At 35.2% G+C, this 20,592-nt stretch overlaps 1 protein-coding gene across 3 annotated transcripts in view; it reads right to left on the bottom strand.

Moving 5' to 3' along the window:
• SGCZ (sarcoglycan zeta) overlaps positions 1–20,592 on the bottom strand; it is a gene marked incomplete at both ends in the record, with an annotated part of 909,187 nt that overhangs the window by 310,547 nt on the left and 578,048 nt on the right. For all 3 annotated transcript variants that reach the window (XM_082863702.1, XM_082863704.1, XM_082863703.1), the window contains one exon: positions 13,527–13,721. In XM_082863702.1, the coding sequence (XP_082719828.1) occupies positions 13,527–13,721 (195 nt within the window). The remainder of the gene's footprint in view (positions 1–13,526; positions 13,722–20,592) is intronic.

Genomic DNA, 20,592 nt, shown 5'->3' with positions numbered 1-20,592 from the left:
ATATTGTCATTACTTTTAATAAAACTTCAGGGTAACTATCTTTAAGCTGTAGGATATCTGGTGATTATAAAAGTAAGTATGTGGTGTATTTGCATCTAAATATAGATACACACATACACATGCACATATATACACATATATATTGAATATAGACATACTAAAGTGTGTAATATTTCTGCAGGTAAACCAGTACTAACGGGAAAATAATAAATATATGGTAATTTGATAAGTTTGAAAATGGTACTTAAAACACTGACAACACCAAATGCTTGTGAAGATGTGGAGCAACAAACACCCCCATTCACCGCTGGTGGAAATGCAAAATGGTGCAGCCACCGTGGATGGCCGCTTGGCAGTTTCTCACAAAACTAAACATACTCCTACCATATGATCCAACAATCATGCTCTTTGGTATAACTCAAAGGCATTGAAAAGTTACGTTCACACAAAAACCTGCACATGGATGTTTACAGGAGCTTTATTCATGATTGCCAAAACCTGGAAGCAATCAACATGCCCTTCAGTAGGTGAATGTATAAATAAATTGTGGTACATCCAGACAATTATTTAACACTAAAAAGAAATGAGCTGTCAAGCCATGAAATACGTGGAGGAAACTTAAATGCGTTTAACCAAGTGAAAAAAGCCAATCTGAAAAGGCTACATGCTGTATAATTTCAACAACACAACATTCTAGAAAACACACTATGAAACGCACCAGAAAACTGGCAACACTATGGAGGGTTGCTAGGTTTTGGGGATTTCCGGTATTAGTGGAGAGGCAGGGATGAATAGGTAGAGCACAGAGGAATTTTATATCAGTGAAACTGCTCTGTATGATACTATTATATCATGTTTGACACGTCATTATTTAATTGTCCAAACCCACAGAATGTATAACATCAAGAGTGAATCCTGATGTAAACTATGCATTTTGGGTAATCCATGATGTGTCCACTGATTTTAACACATGTGCCTCTCTGGTGGGGATGTTGATGGTGTACATGTGTGGGGTCAGAGGGCATGGGGGAACTCTGTACTTGCTGTGAACCTAAAAGTGCTGTAAAAAAAAAAAATCAAGACTATTTGAAATTCTAAAAATAAAAGAGATATTTAGCTCTTGTTTTAATTGCATTTCTTAGGATACAAGTGAAGTGGAGTCTATTCATCCTATGAATCTCGACTGCACATGTGACTTTCTTTGGCTAATAGAAGGCTCAGACTTGAGTGATGACGGCCAACGAGTTTGGGTCTTAGACATCTAGAGGTCTTGCATATATCTACGCTCTTCCTTGGAACTTCTAACCTGTTTAACAATGGCTAGTTTACTGGAGGAAGAAAGACATGTGATCCAAGTGAAATGACTGTCAAGTATGGGGATGAGGCATCCTAAACCAGCCAAGCTACAAGCTGGCTAGGACAGCTGACTGCAGACCCATCAGGAAGTGCTGCCAACATCAGACGATGGAATCACCCAGTTAATCCACAGATTCCCGATTTAAATTAATGTTGATTATTTTAAGCTACTGGGATTTGTGTCCGTTACACAGCATTCTTGTGGCAACAGATCACCAATACATTGAACTTGTTTAAAATGCCTGTTAGTATATGAAAAGTTGAGTATGCCTACAGTTAAAACAGAGCTCACATTTCTTATTTGTACAAATGGCAGAAAAAGTTATAGCAAGTATCATGATTCTGCAGTTCTGTTATAATTAATATACTATGAATATGATAATGAATCAAAAATAGAGAAACAGAACATAAACTAATATTAGCAGACAGTAAAGTAAGAACCTCACCCCATTTCAAAATTAACTAGAAAATATTCAATCTCATGCCCCTATAAAAATGTGAACTTATTAAATTATTGTCGAATAGTAGAATATTGCTTATGTAGAAAAATTGTATTTTGGCTACACTGACGTGTGAATAACATCAACAGTAGAATGATTCCTAAGCAGGTGACACAAATTTGGCCTGCGGTGTTAGATAAACAAATATTCAAACATTAATTCAGTCATTTTTTAATTACATGAATTCGGGCACAAAGTTTTTTATTTTAAAAGAGATAATAATATGCATCTCATGGGAATGTCCTACTATGTAACACAAATTATGTAAAGTACCTAACAAACTGTTGCATGAATACTTGTTCCCTTTCCTTCTTTACTAACACCAATTCCTATGTTTCTTTAAATACCTAGGTATTCAGGTATTTTAAATAAATTTATAAGAGTCTTCCTAGTGCAAATCTGGTTATTTTGTCTGTTTTTTTGCAGCTCACTAACCAGAGCTCTTAGAGAAACATAAAGTGACAAGATTGCTTTTAAGTCATCAATCAAGACTGAAGCATATCAGAGAAAAATTAACTAGGTTAACCGAAAAACAGAGTCCAATTCACAAAATTGCAACTCACTGGAAGTGAGATTAAAAGGCATATTACAGTGGAGATGCACACAGGTTTTACACATTGTTTAAGCAATTTGTATTGCTTCTTAATAATCATATTTTTTGGACGTTAGTGAACACTGAAAATAAATACTTCTTTTGTAACGAGTGCACACACATGCATATTTGGGTCATGCTGAAATTTAGGTTTTACACTTCCCTCCTCCGACTAAAACTAAAACTAGCATCAGGAGATAAACTTGGTCAATTTATATGAAGACTTTTAACAAATGCCCAGTGCTTTTTCTGTTTAGTTTAAGTTAACCCCTTGATCAAGAAGAAATAAAGAGGATATGAGAGATAACAGAGGCTTAGCCTATTTCAAAATTTCTTAAGCTCAGAAATATACACAATTTTCAATAGCAGAAATATGTGAGTCACAAGAGAACAGATATATAATTCTCTAATGACATTATTCAGTGGAATTTACAAGTTGGAATACAGCTGAACACTGTTGAAGTTGTATTATGGACCATCATGCATGCTTTGGGAAGGAAGCTGTGAGCTACCCCAAAGATGATAGCCATCAGCTGATATAAACAGCTTCTGAAACAGTGTAAGTATCTGCAGAGGCACTGTAATGGTGAATTTCTGGAAAGATTTAAAACTAAATATTAAACTATTTAGCAAACTAAATCTGCTTATAATAAATAGTATTAACATGTTGTATAGTACTATTAATTTATTATGTAGTACTAACATATATTTGATCTGGGAATGAGTTTACAAACTAACAAGAAGGTCTATGGTAAAATTATTATTTAAATTAAATTTATATGAATCCCTGCCTGAAAGATGACTTTTATTAAAAAATATATTTTCTTAGAAACAAATATGACATTTCAATTATGTTTCTGAAAAACAAATGGTTGCTTCATTTTTTTTACAAAATAGCAAAATGTTAACTCTTCTTAAGATAATTAGCATTGTTTCATTTTAAAACTTAAAATTCCCTCTAAATTTCCTACTAAGTTAGTCAAAGTATAGGTCATACTATACGCCATTACATGTGAGGATAAGCACAATGCACTTATTACATTAAGTTCAATGTGATCTAACATATTTTATAGTCTGGTTGCAAGTCACCAACATGGGTGGATGATTTTATCTTTCTGGATTTCCATCTTCTCTGTGTAAAACAGGCACTGAAAAAAAGTCTTTTCCATCTCTCTGTATTATAAAAACATAGGAACTAACAAGTCTGTACTTGCTATAACTTTTTATTCAATGGCTAATTTTCTTAATTCTTTGTTTTCTCCTGCAAAATATCTGGTATTCTAATGTAGTTCATTTAGCACATGCCATGTAGAGCTCACGGTTTATCTTATGCCCCTGTTTTTGTACTTTAATTCAGTCAAAGGAGTAACTGCTTGGTACTTGTTTGAACTTGGATAAAAGTGACTAAATTTTTCTTTCTAAAGGCAAGGGAAGGAAATGTCCTGCTAGGCTAAGACTAAGCATGAATGATTTCACCTGAGAGGGACAATTTGTCAGAAAATTATGAGGAGGTACAAACAGAGGGCTATAATGGAAGCAGTCTTGCAACATTAACTGTACTCTTCACTCTCATAAATTCTGTAGTAAAGCCACACACGCCACACGGAGGGGCGGTGCAGGCCGGATGGCTCTCCGGCAGGCGGGCTCCCACTGCTGGCACTCCCCCTGTGGAGTGGTCGTCATGCCACAGAAGATAGTGCCCCACCCACCCTGGCTTGGGGCGGGAGCCATGATTCATGTACTGAGGAATTAACTGGAAAAAATGGAAATGGCAGCCCAGAAAGGTGGACAAAAGCTATGGTCCTAAATCACCTTCAGAATGGTTTTTCATCATGAGCAATTAGTTACTCCTCAGCAAAATATAGTTTAACGAGGGCAAAGACTAGATCGGAGTCACACAGGGATAAAACAGCCTTTATGAAAATCATTGTCCCTTTTATAAAGGTGCCATTAATAAGCACCATTTCTCTATCCAGAAATTAAGCTTAATGCTCATTCTGGCAAACTCAAAAGATAGTCATGTTTGGAACTTACAGAAGAGTTTTCACTGTTCTAATTACTCACTGACTATGAGAGATTAGGCACACTTCCCCATTAAATTAAAATAGTTCAGAGGATTGAGGTATCTTTTGTCCAATGAATATTAAATATACTTAAAAAGCAGTGATGTCATAGTTATGTATCTAATGGTATTGTGTGAATGCACTAAAGTAGACAGGAAAGTAAATTATTTAATGAAGAACATTGAACTAATTTAATTTTAACCGAATCTTGATAACATTAATGCAATGAAACGTGGCAAAAAGAGCATGAACTTTAAAATTGTAGAGCCCAAGCTTCTAACCTTGCTCATCAGTGTGACCTGGGGAAGTTTATCTAATTTCCCTAAGCCTCTGTGTCTTCAACTGCCAAAGGGGATATAATATTTACTTTGCAGTGTTGTGAAATTCAGTAAGGTCTGGTCTATAAAGCATATAATCTGGCTGAATGCAAACGACATGCTAAATAAATATGGGCTGCCGGGCATCTCAAACTTTCACTCCCAGATCTAAAGGTTATAACCTAAGGGCTATAATTCAGAATGCAATATCTCTATCAGGTAAGCATTTAAAGCTCTGAACGTTAAAGAAACTCAGAACATTTAGGATCAAAAACAGAAATCCCACTCTGTCATCCAATTTTTAAGTAGTATATTTGTCAAAATGGTTCAAAAAAGAGATTAGCTCTCTCTGGAAAATAAACTCCATCATTCAGACAGGCCAGTAGGGTCCCTTTCAGGTAATGCACATTTTCAAACTAAACGTCTTAGGGTCATCCAAACCATGATGACGTTTTGACAGCTGAACTGTTCCTCTTAAAAGTTTTGGGTAAATTTTTATATCTGAGAGTCAACTTAGAATTTCAAAAGAAATCTTTATTATCCATCCATCATCCCAAGGAAGTAAGACATTTTCTCTTATACAATGTATCCTATAAAATAAATAACTAATTATGAACAGCTGATCATTATGAACAGCTAATCACAGCCTGGAAATAATGTAGGTCATTACATATAGCTAGCACTAATTAGTACTTACTCTGAGGCTCTATGTTAAGCACTTTTATAAGAGTTCACTGGCTTATTACTTCTAATATGTCTATGGGTCAACACCATCGACCATTTTGCAGATGAAGAAACTGGAGTTAGAGAGGTTAAGTGACACACAAGACCATCCTTCTAAGCAGCTGTTCTGGAGCCAGAATGGGAATCAGGCTGTCTGTCTCCATAGCTCATGCTCTTAACCTTTATGCATATGATTAGTATGAAACAAGATTATAAACACCCTCATTTCTTTACTACTTATTCATTAATACACATGTTTTTAGACCTTTTTACATTTCTAGGACTGTTTTATGCTCAACATTAATAGAAAAAATCGTTAACTCACATGATGTATGGAATAACTGAGAAGTCAGAACAGCAGAAATAAGAGTAATAATAATAATAATAATAATGGCAACATCTTAGCTGTTAGGATATGCCAGGCACTTCTGAAGAACTTTCATTATTTTAATTGTTTTGACGTTTACAACGATCTAATAAAAAGAATAATATTGCACCCATTGTACAGAGTAGGAAACTGAACCACAGTTTAATTTGTTGAAGGTAGCATAGCGAATCAGCGGTAAAACCAGGATTTGGATGCAAAGGTCTGGTCCAAAGTTCATTCGTTTAACCACTGCTCATGGATGGTGAGAGGTGTTTTTGGCAGTACAAGCAATCTAAGGGAATCTGCTACTGACACCAATTTTCTATGGGAAAATATCTTAACAATATGTAGTAGAGACTCAAGCTTTTTCCTTGGTTATATAATAGTTATGGTTATAAAAATGAATTCATGTTCTGTTCTTAAATTGTTGCATACACAAAACAGATGGTGATATGTCTGTGGGTTTTTGAAAGGAATGAATAAAGAGCATAAGCTTCAGAAGTTTTGAAAGTCTGATTCTGAGTCCATGTTTTATAACAATTCTGTGAGAAATGCAAATAAAAACCCACACCCCTGCTTTTGCCCTGTGGGCCACTTGAATAAAATTCTTCCCCTTTTCTACTTTCTCCTGTTATTGATCCATTTCATCTTTTTTCAGTAACCGGAGACTAGTTTATAATTAGTGGGGACTTATTTTGTCCCCACTAATTATTTGTACCTTTTATTTTTATTTGTATCTTTTTATTTTTTTTAATCAAAGTAAATTTAGAAAATCGTAAATATCCTTAAGATGAGACCAAGCTGGGTCAACAAATTTCTCTAGACAATCTCAATATTCCATTGATTTCAATTGCTAAATGAAGAGACTTGGGGAAGTTATGATTGTGGTGGGCAGGCTGAGCCTCCACTGCAGAAGGTTCCCTCCCAAGAGAGGCTGGAAGTCAGGAAACACAGTGAGTTTCTCTCACACTTGAGGTTCTGATTACGTTTTCTAGAGGGATTGTAATAAGTGATGTAATGGTCAACTGAAAATAATGTATTACCTACTATGTGCCTGGCAAAGATACCAAGATAAAAAAGATAATAAGACCCGATTCTGCTCCATGAGGAATTCCCACATTAATGGGGCTTTGGGAAAACGGGTGGAGAAGAGTACATATTTAGATGAACCATAATTATACATCTAATACAACATAGTAAATCCTATTGCAGAGATAAGACATATGACTAAAAATAAAGGAATAAATCTGTCAGAAAGGGACACCCAGATAAACAAACGAACCAATAAACAAAGAGGATCTTTATGAGATAGCTGGCTGTCAGATTTGTGGCTTAAGAGGTAGCAGTTTAGTTTAGCTGGCAGTTCTCTGTTAAGAGTTAAGGAGAACAAAAGAAACCCTTACAGGTTGCTCGTGGTGGTAGCAAACTGACTCAATCACTTTAGGGAAAAAAATTCATGTTAAAAGCCAGTATTTCTAGACATACACTCTAGACTCTAGAACCTAGAGAAACTCTTGTACATTTGCAACTACACTTATCAATATACAAAAATATTCTTAGGATCACTGTTTGTGAGAGCAAATTAAACAACAAAAAATACTTTGGAGATAACTCAAAAGGAAAATTGATAAATAAATAAGGTAGACTCATAATGAAATTTACAGCAGTAACTAAATAAATTGCAGCTATACACATCAACAGGAATAAATCTTGCAAACAGACTGCTGACCTAAAAGCAATATAATGTTTGAGGTTTATACACATGCATACACTCACATGAAACTAAATAAATCAAGAAAAAAACATTCAGGAACGTGGTTCTCTATAGATGGAGTTAGGAGACATTGGTAATGTTTATTTTTATAACTGGGGGATGTGGCACAGTGTTCATTTCATTGTTTATGATTGTTATTATAATCATTTGTGCCTTAAATATATATATATATGTATATTCTTTTGTAGGATAAAATATTTCATATTAGATAAATGTTAATAATGGCAGCTCTCTGTACCACTGATAATGGATAATCAAGGTTGGGCCTGCCTTCTTGGAATGTGTTGGCTCTTAAATCAGGAGCCACTGGGAATTATTAACCTTGGTGTTCAGAACACAAAACTGCTTTTTCAATGTAGAAGTTAATAAATACCACTGCATAGACCACGAACCATCCCCTGTGCTTATGAGACCTTAAATAGTAGCAAAGAGACCTGGGATAACTAGTAGTTTTGCCTCAATTCTTCCTAGGTCAAGCTGGGCCTTTGGAAAGGCACACATCATAGTGAAATGAACAGCTAACTGGTTTTCAACGCAGGTAATATTAAAGACTGACATTTATCCCACAAATACTTGTGAAGGGCTAATTGTCTGGAAGGGATTATCCTCTGCTTTGGGAATACAGCAGTGGAAAAAGTGTCAAAAACCCTTGGTTTCACGGAGCTTATATTCCATTTGTGGAGAGGAGAACAGACAATAAACAAGGTCATATAGAAAGAAAATATTTTGTGATAAACATGCTAAGGAGAGGAGAAAAAAACAATTAAAAATCAATGAAATATGGTTAGTTCATATTTAAGCTTCACATATGTTTATCCATATCCATAGATTCTGAGTAAGAAATAAAATGCATCTGAGATTAGGACACAGGTTTGATAAATATAAGAACTGGTTGGATAAATGGAGATGGGAAAGTTCATTCCAAAGTAATGGTCCTATTAGAAAGTGAAATGAAGAAAACTGTGGGAGTAGCAAGTTTTTGGATGGACACACAGATGATAGCATATTGCATACACACTTTAGCCATCTTAGGTAGATTGGTAATGGCTATAGATAATATATCACTTGGTTACTGATGAAGATTTAAAAAAAAGGAATAAATAGTTACAAGTGTGAGATGGGGATGTGTGATGTGTCATTTACCAAAGTATTAGAAGGAGTACAGGATTTAAGAATCAGAAAAAGTATATTATTTCATATTCCGCCCGAATTAACTTTAAAAACATTTAGCTTTAGGGCTTCCCTGGTGGCACAGTGGTTGAGAATCCGCCTGCTAATGCAGGGGACACGGGTTCGAGCCCTGGTCCGGGAAAATCCCACATGCCGCAGAGCAACTAGGCCCATGAGCCACAACTACTGAGCCTGCGCGTCTGGAGCCTGTGCTCCGTAACAAGAGAGGCCGTGATAGCGAGAGGCCCGCGCACCGCGATGAAGAGCAGCCCCCGCTTGCCACAACTAGAGAAAGCCCTCGCACAGAAATGAAGACGCAACATAGCAAAAATAAATAAATTAATTAATAAACTCTTACCCACAACATCTTCTTTAAAAAAAAAAAAAGAGTGGCAAAGAAAAGTCAAAAGTTTAAAAAAAACATTTAGCTTTAAAAAGTGAGAAAGCAGAAAGCTAAATATAGTATTATGTGCAATCTCAACTTTAGAAAGGTACACTAAAAGAAAATATGATAAAAGGTATCAGTGACTCTATAGACAACAGCCATAAACAGAAAGATATCATAAAAGGGTTGATCATCTTGTAAACATATAAATATGTAATAAAGAGAATATGAGATGAAAAAAGGAAGTCACAACTAAGGAAACCAAAGGGATTGCATAAGAATCTCTTACATATTCTGATCTTTAGACATTAAAACGCAATATGATCAAAGATATATATATCCTTGATGTGTATATGTATAAAAGTATATATATGTGTATACTTGTGCATGTTTGTTTATATATGTATGTATATGTGTGTATATTGGAACATATTGTGGTCTTGATTAATTGATAAATTGATGTCAGACTGAAAGAATGGAATTAGGATCCTAAGACTGGAGTTAACATACAGGAAGATTGCAACAAGATACCAAGATATCAATAACAACAAAACTATCCAGTGATATAATGGGATGGTTTGCTTATCAACCAAAGGAGGATTTAAGCAGATGCTGAGTGACCAAATAGAGAGAACATTGTAGAGTGAACTCTAGAAATACGTGGATGGTTGAACTAAAAATGTCCCAGTTCCTTTTCAATCCTTAAAAACTAAGATATTCAATCCAGCTTCTCCTGGGATTTCCCTTCATCCAACATTCATCCCACTCATCATATAAGCCTCTAAGATTTTTTTTTCTAATTTATTCAATTAATTGATTGCTTCAATTATTATCCATATCTGGGTACTCTTGACTTTTCAGTCACAACATTCATGACCTTCCTCTCAATCTTCACTTCATAAATGGCACTTAAGTTTCCATTCTTTCTTTTGCTGGCTTGTGAACACGTCTAATCAAATTAAGTTGCAGTTGGATGCCACCAACTTTTACTTAGTACTCTCATGACTAAAATGAATACTTTATTATTATATTCATTTTCAATTTTCAAGTATAGAGCTAATTGACTTACCATGGGCACTGGAAGAAAAGAACATTGCCTCAGCAGAATGTCTGGTTTGACAGATCTGCTGGACTAGTTTATTATATTGAATCACAAAGATATTATACCAAACAACCAAACAACAACAACAGAAGCATGTAATTGGGTTATACTGATCTCGAGAGAATGTTGTTTCAAAATCTCTCCCTTACAACTCATGCCTACACTTACCAACTCTCATGGCCAGGAAATTATTGTTTATATCTACCCTCAGTTTTTCACCTGTGGTATAAAGTCATCTCCTTTTTCTTGATTTTCTGCAGCTGGATATCTCAATAGCAGAGTGATATTATTTTCCACAAAATGAGAAACAGAATAAGGTCATATCAACCATAGAGATCATGTGTAATACTGGTCATAATGATGGACCCCAAGAAGCATCATAGAACAGGTTGGCAGCTACACGTGCTGTGCTGAAAACACAATATTTTGAGAGCAATAACATGTCAAGTTTGCCCAAATAAGAGATGTTAACAGCCACATATTTCCATGTATTGAATGGCAACAGTTGTAATGAAAGTGAAATACACTTTGTGCACATCAATAACACTCCCTAAACAATTTACACACCATTTACTACTTCTCACTATAGTACGGCAAGTGGTTTTTGGTATTCATTCTAGAGATAAATACAATCCTAATGTACTAGTGAAAACTAAAATTGATTTTTTTTACTGCTCTAATGTAAGAGGATTACAAATTATTTCACTATGCAAGTACATGCAGCTTAATCTGATGTGTAGTATTTAGGACTGCTAAAATTTGCAATTACTAAAAAATTTGGAATTTTTCTGAACAATTATGAATCTCTGCATGGATATAAAGAATATGTTACCTTATAAAAATTATCTTGATACAAAAATTACAACTTTATCTTTCCATTTATTTCAGGTACATATAAATAGCTTACATAGCTAAAGGAAGGATAGTTTTCTATTTCAATTATAAAAAAATAAAATTGTGATTTAAAAAACAACAAAAAAGAAAGATATGCCTAAATTAAAATAAGTAAATAAATGTCAAGATTCCTACAGAAATAAATTCCTTTTCATTATCCCAAGGAATATGTTGACAATTACATTTTGGCCAGCTGAGGTTCAAATTAGATAGCTCCATAGGTAACAGAGACCCAGAGGCCTGTGTGGATCTGGAGGACAAAGATGACGGTTCAATTATTTTCCCTGAATGGCTTATCCAGCTTTGGCCTCAGCATGGGGCAAGGTATTGGGAGGCTGATGCATGCAGCCATGAAATTACGCATTTTAAGTCTATTTTCTTAATTAATTTAAACATGCTTCAGAAACATACACGCATTTAATCTGAAAATTCCTGTGGCCTGGTCACTGGATAGGATCAAGGCTCCCTAAGGTGAGAGAGTTGATCCTATTTTTCATGAGCTTTTAAAAGATGTCTCTTGACAGAGGAAAAAGGATGCTTGAAATTGTAAGACTTGGAGAAAAATCTACTTTTCTTCTCTTTAAGAAAAAAAATTTTTTTGAAAAATGATGTTGAAGAACTTGCTGTCAGCAACTGCTAGTTTGGCTGATAGTTAAGAGAGCATAAAAACATCTGCAGGGGTATACATGTTGTCCCTACTGTGTGATACACAAACCACAAATGAAGAAGGCATGAGTGAGTGAACACAGGAGCAGAGCTCAGAAGAACAAAAAGACGACAGGTAGAATTAGTGACATTTGTGTCAGATACTCTCAAGACTGTTTTTTCTTTGGGGGGGGGGGGTACGGGAATGAGCCAGCTCCTGGGACAAAGGAATGGTTCATATGTGTTACCAGAGTCTCATAAAGCTATTATTTGCCTAGTAGCCCCCAGCTCCACCTCTAGCCACCCACAGGCTCACAGGCCTTGATCAATGACCCTGAACATATATCCATGTCTAGGAAGCAGTTATTTTCTCTAATCCTGGAACACACTGAGTCCCGCCCATCTTCTCTTTGTCTTTCATTTCCTTTTTTGATGAATACCCTTCAGAATTTGCACTGTATTGGAAAACATGGAACCCTTGCTGAGCTCATTTTTCTCCATGAGCATATGCTGTTTTATCATGATTTGCACAGTTATAGTTTTTCCTCTTTGGAAGGTTAGGCCACCTGCCCCCCAGGCACCTGCCCCCCAGGCACACAACCGCAGTGCCCTACACTGTGGACAGATGCTGGGCTCATTTTCTAGTCAGAATTCGGTATTCGTGAAGTCAGAAAGAAACTACTCTTGCTAAATCAATACACAGCAGAGTTGTTTTTCTTTTTTTTTAAAAGACAGCCCCACATCGGAAGATCAGTGAAGTTAAATAACCAGCCTTCCACTCACCCCTGAGGATGCAGAGTTCTAAAGAATAATAGCAATTTGCTCAGCAGAGAAAGATACCTGCTTGGATGTGAAGCTATCAGGTTTCTAAGCAAAGGCAGAATGGTTTAAAGACAGAGTAGAGAAATTTAAGAATTTAGCCGGTAAATATAAAGTGGCTAAACTAGACTTTGCTGAAGCAGCTAATTTTTCCCAGATAAGACATCCTCATAGGTTTATTGTACATGGTCAAAAAACTGAAGCAAAATTCATCTGTGGATCATACAATGATTTTGCTAATTACCGATTTTTGTAAAATAGAGATTTAATTCCTGGTTTATCTTTTATTTACCATGGCCATGCTCTCTGATAGAATGAGATCACCATGTGATGACAATTATAGACATTGTTCCATGCAGCCCAGAAAAATTCCAGGGTTTAGATTTGATCATGCAGTATATTACATAGAAAGCAAATGTAGAGAGGTAAATATTCTGTATAAAGTATTTCAAAGGAACTTGTGATTTCCTATATTAATTTTAACATGAAATATCACTTCTAAAGGCAGACTCATTTTTTAGATTCCCAGGTTTAGCAAACAATGCTTTATGCTTATTGATTAAAAGTTTTCTAGCTTCCTAATAAATCAATGTGCTGTGCTGTCTCATGATCTAAATTCCCCACACTCAAATGGCAGGTAGTAAAATATATGTATCATGATTACCTATTGAATGCAGTCATAAAATAATATATGACAGTCTTTGAAATTTCAAGGCAAACATGTAAAGATTAAGATGAATAACTGTCAATTAAAAAAATAATAAAGCTATATGTTCTTTGAACCAAAGGCAACAGATATAAAATCATGGTGGTACTTACCACGGTGAAGTTCATCACTTTCAATATCCAAATTGTCATGGCTAAGTTAACTATCATGGTAACCAACAGCAGAAGGACAAAGAAGTATAAGCACCTCTTTCGCCATCCATAAATTCCCACTGGGTAAAGTTGTGCATTCTCAGCCCTTGGCAGGTTATTTTGTTGTGTTGCTAGTATGTACTGTTCTCGTGTCATCTGAAAAAAAAAAAAAAAAAGAAAGAAAGAAAAGAAGTATTCAAAAATAAAACCAAAGATTTTTTAAAATCAAAAGGCACAAGATATCTAAGAATAATGGTGAGTGCTCACACAATTATTGATGAGTAATTAAAATTTATTTATTTAATTAAAATGAATTGAAATGTTATAAAACCCCTCAAATGCTTATCACTAGTTTTGCTTTTCAAAGCTATTTAACTACCTGTTACATCTCTAAGATGTGTATCATTTTCAGCGGGGTTTGTCCAATCCTAACATTGACCTTTGCTCTCAGGAGTCTGTGAAGATTCTCAGCAATACTTCCATTTGTCTAAAGCCCAGTAACTGTATGCACAGCCATGCTACTCTTGGAATGGACTTTATCTGTTCTTCGGAGTAGACAGAGGCCAACTGTACCACATTTTTTGTGACTTTAAAAATGCAGGATAGGGCTTCCCTGGTGGCACAGTGGTTGAGAGTCCGCCTGCCGATGCAGGGGACACGGGTTCGCGCCCCGGTCCGGGAAGATCCCACATGCCGCAGAGCAGCTAGGCCCGTGAGCCATGGCCACTGAGCCTGCGCGTCCGGAGCCTGTGCTCCGCAACGGGAGAGGCCACAGCAGTGAGAGGCCCGCGTACCGCAAAAACAAAACAAAGAGCAGGATATAAGGAGCTCAGTGTATATGTTTTAATAAAATGTCAGTGTGTTTGCAAAAACCTATGGAAAGAAAATCACTTTTATTTAGAATTATATAGATATAACTATTTAATCAAAACTTTTATTTAGAATGTTATTTATTTTAGTTGTATTTCAATGAGTTATCAGTATAAGATTGATCTCTGAAAGAACAAACAGCATATTTACTATCCTGTAACATAATACAATGATATCAGCAGAAGTCAGTATTGGAAAAGAGGAGATGGTATTCTATGGTAGTATATAAATTTAGGTTCTAAATTAGTTCTTTCAAAGAGCAAATGCATTATTTACTATCTGATAAAACCTAAAAATATGGATAAGAAATGTCAAGGCATATGTACTGGGTATACAATTTTCATAATAATATATTCATTAACTGAAGGATGGAAACTTTAAATTTTATAAAATATGATTTTCTATAGAACAATAATTGTTCTTTTTTTCTTTTTAGGTTTTTCTCAGATTTCTTGTGCATGCAATTAATAATTAATACACCAACAGAAATAATGCTGAATTATGCAATGATAAAAACAACATAACAAAGAATTTAAATTACTTATTAAGTAGTACAAAATATATAATGTAAGATTATTAACTTATGGTGTTAACTGACTTAACCCTACACTAAATAAAATGTTGAACTATATACTGAGAAATGCAAAATACCCAAGTTATTTGGCTTTCTCCCATTTTTCTTTTTATTTTAGAGCTATAACTTCAAATTGTATTAATGCACTGTTAAATATTATCGCTCCAATTTTTTATGAGTGACATATATTATATGTAAGAAAATAAAAATAGTTTCATATGTTAAATTATAATTTAAAATGTATTAGAAGAGCTAATACTATTAGATGATTAAGAACAAATTCTTTCATAATATAAAAAATTACCTTTTTCTTTATTGTCATTGTTATTATTTAAATTAATATTTAATATTTTCTTGAAAGTAGCCCTAAAGCTTTAGACCTTAATTCCAATTTGGAGTGGAGATGTGTAACTTACTAACTGCTACAAAACGTAAAGTTATACAACAGGTGACAGAATACCACAGGAATTGACTTTGCCTGGAGATTCCGGTGGAGATTTTATAGTTCTGACAATGGCTATTATTACAAAGTAGAAACTACATTATAGGAAGACGATAAAGGGAACTCTAAGGACCACCACAGTTAAAGGGAAGAAAAAGGAAGAGCCATGTGCTTCAAAAGAGGAAGAGTATGGACGTGAGAGTGGAGCAAAAGAGCCCAGAAACCTGATTATGTCCAGCTGACAAGGAAGAGACCTTGCCTGGTATAGCTGGTCTCTGAAGTCACAAGCAAAATGCTGTGACTATTCAGACCATGCATTGTCTTTAATCTCATATTAAAGCAAACTTCCTTTTTAGAATATTCTATTTCTACAAATTCTGTTTAGACATGAAGGTGAGATTAACATGCCTTAGAAAAGAAATGAGAACTGAATAAGTATCTGAAATAAAACAAACACACATTACAAACAAAATGGGCTTTCAACAATAGAATTGATTTTTTTTGGTAAAGCATCAGAAATTCAGTAAATATATCAAATGCCTCTAACAATTTGAAAAAGCAAATAGCATAACAAAAAGCCAAGAGAAAAAGTTGCCAAGAAAACAAAAATTCTGTTATTTAATTAAAACTATTTTAGCACCTCAAGGAATTCAATGATATTTTCTTAAATAAAGATGAGTTTAACATTTTTACTTTATATATGTTGTTCATCACAAAATACTTCAGAATATCCAAGCTGCAACAAGACTATAGAGTTTTCTTTAAAAATTTCCTTCTTTCTTAAGTCTCACAGACCTGAGTGTTTTTCAAGATCACAAATGCGTTCACAGTGGTTACAGTGCTCTGTAGAGAACAACATACAATGCTTAAGAGATTAAGCAAACTACCCTATATTTGAAACTTTTACAACCTTCGCCTGAAATGTTAAATGCTGACCCATTTTCAAGTATTAAACATATTCTGAAATATCTTGGTTCCCTTGGCATTATGAGAATTCCATAAACAAAATAGAAAATTGTTTAAGTGTTTATTGTCATTCTAAAGGAATGTAACAAATGTACACTTGCAGATATACTTATTTTCTCAGAAGAGCTAAGTAAACTTCCTGAAAGAGAAACGGCCAAGATTTCCTGAGAGAATATATATCACTGTGCTGTCTCTCTGGTTAGTCCTCTCTACTTCCTTCTGAAATATAAATTCAACATTCTCAAAATTATTGCTTTGCAATTCTTTTCGTTTTCAAGGTTGTGACTACCCCTATTATTGGTTATTACTTAAAATAATTAGGACTTCCTTCATCTTAGTTTTGCAGTTCTATTTCATACTAGATTTTATGTTTAAAAGCATTCGTTAGAGTCAAGTAACTTCTAAAACACAGTCTTTCTTAGCTAAGGTTGAGGAAGTCTTCAGCCTTCTTGGATCCAGATGTTTATCAGCATTCACGTTAAGATAAATGCATTTATTTGTATCCTCTTGTCATTCAGGGAAGGGCTGATTTAATTCTGGACTTTGCACTTTCTAGACCTTGTGAACTTTTCAACATTTTTCTCCAGAGGTATGGAAAATCTGGTTTTCAGAAAGGGTTATTTTGTTCAGTAAATTTAATAACTTAGTGTGTAAATACTAGAAGAGAATGAATTAATCATTCATTAATCACTAATGACCTAAACATGATTCATCACTAATAATCTAGCTCTGGAGAATTCTGGTAAAGTCTACTGAGCTGGATGGAATGGGAGAAAAATTAACTAAAGCATCAGAGTCCATTGGCTACTACTCCCCTGCCTCACAGAAGGGGACAACAGTACAAAATACTAAAGCCAAGGTAACGTTATAAATATTCCAATCTGCCTGGCATCATGATTTCGGTATTTTGTATAAATACTCAGAGCAAGGCACAGTATTTGAGACTCTAGTCTTCATTCGACAAAATATGTTTTTAGTGACAACTATGTGCAGGTAGAGTTCAAGTTTGCTGCACTCATGAATTTCACATAGTTATGGAAAACACAATAAACCAATAACGTAAAAAATTATGTGTATATAGAAAATAACATATCAAATAGTAATATGTTCTGAAGATGATAAATACAATATAATGGATTCATGATATAAGCAATAAAATATTAAATAGTGATAGACGCTATGAAGATAATAGGCATGGTGATATAATGGGGGCGTGGGAAACTACTTTGAAAGTGGTAGAAAGAGAATGCCTCACCAAGGAAGTGACCCCTAAGATGAAATTAAAAGGATGGAAATCTTCTATAAAGAAAGTTAAAGGAGATCTTTGAAGATTTATCTGAAGGCCGAATTAGAGTGGGCTAAACAGAAAATGAAATATGAGGAAGTGGAGAGAGTATAGACAGTTTCTGAGGGGTAGAGAAGAGCAAAGGAATGGGATTTCAGATGAGAATATGAAGTCAGATGTTGGAGTATTAAATCAGGGACCAGTGTGAGTTTATGTGAAGGATATGAGAGAGAAAATGGAAAAGCAATGAGGTTACTTAATATGGGACCAATAGTCGAGGTGAAATCTGGGATACAGAGACAAGTTCTGCATTCTCAGAGGTGTGGTGGCCAAGGAACTAGTGACAATGACAGGAGATCAGCCAGGCAGCTGGGCTTTACAAGGTGGGAATAAAGTAGACAGGTTATAATGATCATAATCCAATGAGAAGAGTTCTTGGTCTTAGTCATGCACTAGTATTCTGACTCACATCAGTATATGCAAAACTGAAGGTAGCTGCACCGTGGTTAGAGTTTGCAGGTGCCTGGCTCTGGGACGTGTGGCACTGAGACTCACCTGCTCCACAGCCCACTTAAACAGAGGCTCCATCACTACAAACTTGCTCCATTTGGATTTCACTGTATAAGACCTAGAATGCTCATGGGTATAAGTACCGTCTTCTCCTTTCCATCCCTGCAGTCTTTCCTCTCTTTAAGTAAGGTTTTATTATTTATTTTCTAAAATTGGGAGTAGAGAAAGGAGGGCGTTTGTGAATATAATTAGACGTGGCATCTCTCTAGTTAGACAGGAAAGGCTAAAGCAAATTCGACATGTCTTAATATTTGTGAGACTAGAAGAAAAGAAGAGGTTAAAAGAGATTACAACGTCTGAGATAATTGTTTTACATTGCCATGGCTAAATTAAGGGTCAAAATAAAAGCTATTAATGGAATGCTCTGTTTTATGTTTTGTAAGGAAGAAATATTGTCTGAAAGGATAATCAAGTGACCCGCTCACGTTTGTATCCTTATGATCCTAACGGCGGGGGGGGGTGGGGGGGGTCTGAACAACTTAAATATGGCAGTGAGAACTGAGAAGTACGGAAGTGAATTGTAAGTCATCACTTTTTTTTAAATCTGAGTTTTACTAAGAATAGAAAAAGGACTCTCGGACTTTACCCAAAAGCATGAGGACATTAGAAAGTTAGTTCAAGCCCAGGTATTGAGAACCTGTTCTCTCCAGTCCAGATTTTACCACTACATTGTCAATCTGATGACAAAGGTGTAAAGAGAACCTAATTTTATATTTCAAATCGTATAATTGATGTAATTGTTTTTAAGATACCACATTTAACACTATTATAATACTACTCACATCAATACTGGCTATAACACAGAGATGTAAGCACACAGACTGGAAGGAAATGGCAGATTATTTGTTTAACTCACTATTTCATTCCTTAAAATTAAAATATAAATTAAGAATCTCAGTTTTGCTCAGACCTGTTCCCTGTGTTCCCTGTTATGGGAAATATGAATATAAAAGAGAAGCATGTGTCTCCTGGAAAGTAAGCTAGATAATTTGGGAAATTGCTTTTAATTTCTGATTACAGAGCTAACACTTGGCACATTCAAGTAGCAATATGCAACAGCGTTGTGACCATAAAAATTGAATCTCAGTTCCAAAACCCCTTAACTTCCTCACTGGGAATATCTTAGATTCCAGGAGAAGTGGTAAATCATGTTGGTGTCACTGCTCATTAAGTGTTGATCATGTTAGATTTAACACTGCAATTGTCTGTTATTTGTTCAGACAAGGAATGGGCACAGCAAGTGCAGTCTCAGATTTACGTGCCAACCTGTAATCCCAGTCTGGCCATTCTATTCTGTACATCCTAGGGCAAGCCACTTAGCCTTCCTCTCCCCCAGTGCCCTCTGCTCTCAAATGAACGTTACACTGACTTATATAAGAGCAACGTGGGAGGAGAAAAGTAGAATGCTAAAGTTTCCCTTTCCTTTTAAACAGTAAAAATCCTCATTTAAGAAACTGATCTTCCACCTTTTAGCTAGTGGTCCCCTCCTTCAGTGCCGTATAAGTATTTATATTGGAATTCATTTTAAAAGACATGCTGGAAATATCATTTAAAACACTAGATGCTTGAAGTGTCCAAATTATACGGCATTAACTTTACACAGCAGAAAGGCATTTTGTTTTCTGTTCCCAGAAAATGAGTCTCTAAACAGCTACTAATGTTGAGAGAGTCTGAAAACAATAAAGTCCACTTACCATGGCAACTGAAACTCGCCCCTACCTGTGATACTTAATTCTCAAAGGCACATTCCAAGAAGACGGCAGTTAAAAATTTCTATTTAAGAAAAATGTCCATTTGGAATGAATTTTTTTTCCAGTTGGTTTATGGAAAATGCTGTAGTCAGATTTTATAGCCTGGAAAAGTAGCAGCCTAGCAACTGAATTTCAAGAAAGATGAAAGATATCTCAGTCAAACGGAGCTACCTCTTGAGATGAAATAGAAGAGGACTCCAGCCAAGGCTGACAGTAAAAAGAAACCTGAACAGACATTAAAAGGGCAACACATTCCCAAACGAATAAAAATTTTAGAAAAATGTGGACGTTTACAGAGAATGACCCAGTCATCATTCTGAGCTTATTTTTGCATATTTCATGTACTCTAAAATGAAGCACTTTTACATAGAAAATACTTTTCCAGTATTTAATTGGATGAAAACTCCATCACAATTTTTGGCATTTATTCAGTCACAGACTTAGATTTAGGTTCCTAACAATAAAGTCACTCAATTCTCAGACCCCCTCATGTGCTTTTAACAGAAAATCTTAGCCATTAAAGTGATTTTGAAGGAGGCTGGGAAGTCTTTTGCCCACTCAGAGTTGTA

Source organism: Leucopleurus acutus, assembly GCF_964270905.1.
Source record: "Leucopleurus acutus genome assembly, chromosome: 21".
In the NCBI taxonomy this organism is placed as follows: domain Eukaryota; kingdom Metazoa; phylum Chordata; class Mammalia; order Artiodactyla; family Delphinidae; genus Leucopleurus; species Leucopleurus acutus.
This window is presented reverse-complemented; position numbering and strand designations above follow the sequence as displayed.